The sequence below is a fragment of the Vitis vinifera genome, chromosome 10 (assembly GCF_030704535.1).
Source record: "Vitis vinifera cultivar Pinot Noir 40024 chromosome 10, ASM3070453v1".
Taxonomy (NCBI): domain Eukaryota; kingdom Viridiplantae; phylum Streptophyta; class Magnoliopsida; order Vitales; family Vitaceae; genus Vitis; species Vitis vinifera.
Window position 1 is genome coordinate 25,040,564 of NC_081814.1, and position 4,157 is coordinate 25,044,720.

General features: G+C 43.3%; 1 protein-coding gene across 1 annotated transcript; it reads left to right on the top strand.

Annotated features, from left to right (window-relative positions):
• Nucleotides 1–762: 762 nt before the first annotated feature.
• LOC100253181 (transcription factor TCP7) lies at nucleotides 763–3,701 on the top strand. The gene is made up of 2 exons (XM_002268022.4): nucleotides 763–2,821; nucleotides 3,120–3,701. The coding sequence occupies exon 1, from the start codon at nucleotides 973–975 to the stop codon at nucleotides 1,975–1,977; it is 1,005 nt and encodes a 334-aa protein (XP_002268058.2). The 5' UTR covers nucleotides 763–972; the 3' UTR covers nucleotides 1,978–2,821; nucleotides 3,120–3,701.
• The last annotated feature ends 456 nt before the right edge of the window (nucleotides 3,702–4,157 follow it).

Genomic DNA, 4,157 nt, shown 5'->3' on the forward strand with positions numbered 1-4,157 from the left:
AACATAACCCTAATGTTTTACATTACAAAGATAAAATTTTAAAAAATTCGAGGTATTAGAAAATCTTTATCACCTCAAATTCAAAAAATTTAAAAAATAACTTTTGAGAACATAAATTAAATTACATTTTTTTGTATAAAATATTTTATATACTAATTATTATAATTGTTTTCTTTTTAAGAAAAATAGAAAATGTATCCAAAAATCAACATTTATTTTATTTTGAATAAATAAAAAAATACATGTATATGTATGCGGAAGGAATGAGAGTAGCAATAGTTTTGAGTTAGAGTTTGGGGGGCATAGTGTGTAGAATAAAAAGGGGGCAAAAACACGAAATTAAACAGTTGGCCAGGTGTCAATTTCCACCACTCTCTTACTCACTCACTCTCACTTCTTTATATCCTCCTCTCCTTCCCCTTCACGCGCCTCTCCCCTCCCCTCCTCCTCACGCTCCAATGCATTTCACGTTTTTCCCTCCCTTTCTTTCATCATCACCCTTCTCCGGTCTATAGTTTTTTTTTTTAAAAAAAAAAAATTCTACTAATTTAAATCATCGGGATGATTTTTGTATTTATTTAAAATTATTGGAAATGGTATTATTTTATTTTTGAAAAAAGAAAATAAAAATTTCCTCCAAATAATTACTTTAAAAATGATCAGAAATGTAATAAAAAAAAAAAACCTGTTTAGTAAATAGAGTAAAAAACAAGGAAATGAAGCACCTAACAAAGGATCCTATTAAGTTAGGGATGATGACGTGGCAAAAGGGGATTGGGTAAAGGGGAGTAATTGGACCCAGCTGGAGATGAGCTGAGCCTTCAATTCGAGTACGGAGGGAGGGAGGGCCCACACTGACAACCCCACTTTAAATTCCAGAGTGGACCACAATGAAGCGCGTGAGGAGCGCGTGGGAAGGAGGGCGGAGAGTGGCCGTGAGCTGTGGGTTTGGGGGAGGGGGGCCCGCCACCCATGTGCCCTCCTCCTGTCTCCACCAGCTCCTGCCGCTCAATGATTAGAGCTCTTCTCTACAAACTTTCTCTCTCTACCATCTTCATTGCTCATTCTCTCTCTAAACATCTTGTTACCGCAACACCAGCTCATACTCGGAGTCAGACTACCAACAAAACAAAAACACCAAACACCGGGCAAAGGAAGAGAACCAGTTGGTGGAAGAAGAAATTTTTTTTTGAGGGAATTTCAAAACATATGTCTACCTCAGATGGAGCGGCTAACGGCGTTACTAACGGCGCTATTGTTGACTCCCAGAGGCAGCAGCAGCCCGGTAACGGGGCCTTGGCGGTAAAGAAGCCGCCGGCCAAGGACCGCCACAGCAAAGTCGACGGTCGGGGCAGGCGTATCCGGATGCCGATCATCTGCGCCGCCAGGGTTTTCCAGTTGACGCGGGAGCTGGGGCACAAATCTGATGGTCAAACTATCGAGTGGCTGCTGCGGCAGGCGGAGCCGTCGATCATAGCGGCCACAGGGACGGGGACCACTCCTGCGAGTTTTTCGAGCGTTTCTGTCTCTGTTCGCGGCGGCGGCTCGACGAGCTCGGCGGCACTGGACCAGAAGCCGTCGCAGCCGCTGCTCAGCCCGACGCCGTTTATTCTCGGGAAGCGTCTACGGGGCGACGACGACGTCGACGGCGGGGCCAAAGATGAGGTGGTCGCTGCCGCGGCTGCTGCTGCCGCCGCCGCCGGTGGTTTCTGGGCGGTTCCGGCGAGACCTGATTTCGGGCAGGTGTGGAGCTTCGCCGCTGCCGCAGCTGCTGCCCCGCCAGAGATGGTGGTGCAGGCGCCGACGATGGCATCGCAGCCGACGATCTCCGGGAGGTTCATGCAGCAGCCGATGGGAGAGGCGTCGGCGGCTAGAGTTGGGAATTATCTTCCGATCGCGCAGGGACATCTGAATTTGCTGGCGTCGTTGTCTGGAGCTCCGGCATCGTCGGGGAGGAGAGACGACGATCCACGTTGATCTTCAATAGGTGTTGATATTTATGTATGTTGTTCTTTTTGTGTGTGTGGAGATGAGAATTTTTAGTGAAGCTAGGGTTAGGGTTTTAGGGTTTGGTTGTTTTTTTGAAGGGGAGGAAAAAAAAATTTAGGGTTTGTCCTAATTTGAATTATTACTATGATTATATGACTAGGTTATGAACGAATGGATTCAATTAGCTTTGTTTCATCTGCATTCTCCCCTGTTGAAGATTAGGGTTTTAGCGGTCTACTGTCTAGGTTTTTGGGGTTTTGTTGGAGAGAGAAGAGAGATTGAAGAATTGGGGTTTCTGATCAATCCCATGATGAAAGGTTCTGCTGGTTTCCTCTGCAATTCAGATGGTTTACTGCAATTAGTGGCTTGGATTTGACATTGTCAGAAGTTTTCCTGAAAAAGAAAGTGGATAAATTCTTGGTACTTCTATAAGCAAACGCTGGGGGTTGAAGACTACCTTTGGGGTTGGATATGAATATGAAGAATTTGTTGAATTATGATGGGTTCTGCACATACTATTTTTGAATAATTGGGTGCAGTTGCAATGATTGAAACGGGTGAAATTCAGGGCATTATGTGCCATCTAGCTTGGATCAATCTGGGGAAATTCGGTCTCCTTCAAATTGGATGGCACTCTCATGCTTGCGAAGGGTGGTCAAATGGGCAACTTGCTAGAGCAGAATTGCAGTGGTAATGAGATGATATGCGGCTATGGCAGGGGTTGTTTCTTCCTCACTCTTTGGCTTTCACCCTTTACTTTGTTCTTGCTAGGCGATCTCAAAGGAGACTGGTGTGTGTAAGGGAAAAAAAAAAAATGCTCTGGTTCCTCTCTGTAAGACCCTCTGTTTTGAATCTTCATTGTATTCTTAGCCATTTCTTAGATTTATCAGCGTGCAAATAATGTGTTTTCCTTGTATGTATGTGGATTGTTTACGGGTGCCTGTGGTGTGAATAAAAAACCCATCTGTTTCTTTCATTTCCCCTTCCCTTTGCTTTGCCATTTTTGTTTTTGCTCAATGTTGAATTGACTGCTTATTCTGCCTAATTTTGAGTTTGCATATGTGCCCCATTTCTTTCTATCTCCAATTGGTTTTGTTCCCTTGATTTCTTATGTGTTTTTTTCTTCACAGATTTGAGATCAAGTAGTTGACATGAAAACCGAGAAATAGGTGAAACTCCATAAGCTGATTCTACTTGGCTGGATCACCCAGATAAGTGGTTTGAAAACTGGAATGCTTTCCATTCTGTTTGGTTTCATGGAAACTCATTCTTGTAGAGCCTTATTCTTCCTTGTGGGGCTTTCGGGTTTTGCATTAAAATGACTTCTCCTCCACCTCCTCTTCCTTCCTTGACAGGAGAAATGGCCGGGTTTTGAACCCCATCCTGTGTGCATAAAAGGCATATGCTGAGGGGAGGAGAGGAAGAAGATGAACTAGTGATGGAGATGAGTATGAATTAGAAAATCCCAGGGACACGACTTAGTTAAGGCGCACACAGTAGAGACACAGTGAAAGAAGTGGAAAAAGGGGAGAAAAGAAAGGTGAATTGAGGGGGGTTGGCCCATAATGGTATCTTTGTAGTGGTGGGTGTGTCTTGCCTCCTAGTCTGTGTTTTGTGGTGTTTGTGACTTTGTGGTCGGAGTTGTTTTCCTTTGTAGGGCCTTATCTTATAATAATCTTTTCCCATATCAATAAAGTTCTTGCTTATCCTAAGGCAAAAAAAAAAAAAGAAAAAAAAAGAAGAAGATGCTAGTGAGATAGGTGATAATTCTACTAAATTCAGATTCTAGTTCAACTGGGTTATCTTAAATAAGTACAAGAAAGGCAATAATATGGGGAATGATTTGATTTAGCAGAACAATTAATGCCACCTAGAATCTAGTAAAGGGGAGCAACCTCACAAAACCCAAAACCCCCAATTCATCATTTGACATGTCTTGTACTTTTATACATGTTGATTATTGCAAAAACGAGGGATTAATCACTTAGAAAGCAAAAGTGATGGGTCCCCAATGGTTAATAAATGGGCCCCTTTGGAAGACACTTAGCACGGTGAAAAGTGAAAAAGTTGTCATAATATTGTGTTTTGACCATCTTCATTGGGCAAGTTGCAACTCGCAACTGCTTGAGAGCTGCTTGCTGGCCCAGATTTGGAGGGCCTTGGCGATT

Bases quoted from the DNA above. Each gene is read 5' to 3' on its own strand.
- LOC100253181 (XM_002268022.4), top strand. From the start codon at position 973: ATGTGCCCTCCTCCTGTCTCCACCAGCTCCTGCCGCTCAATGATTAGA.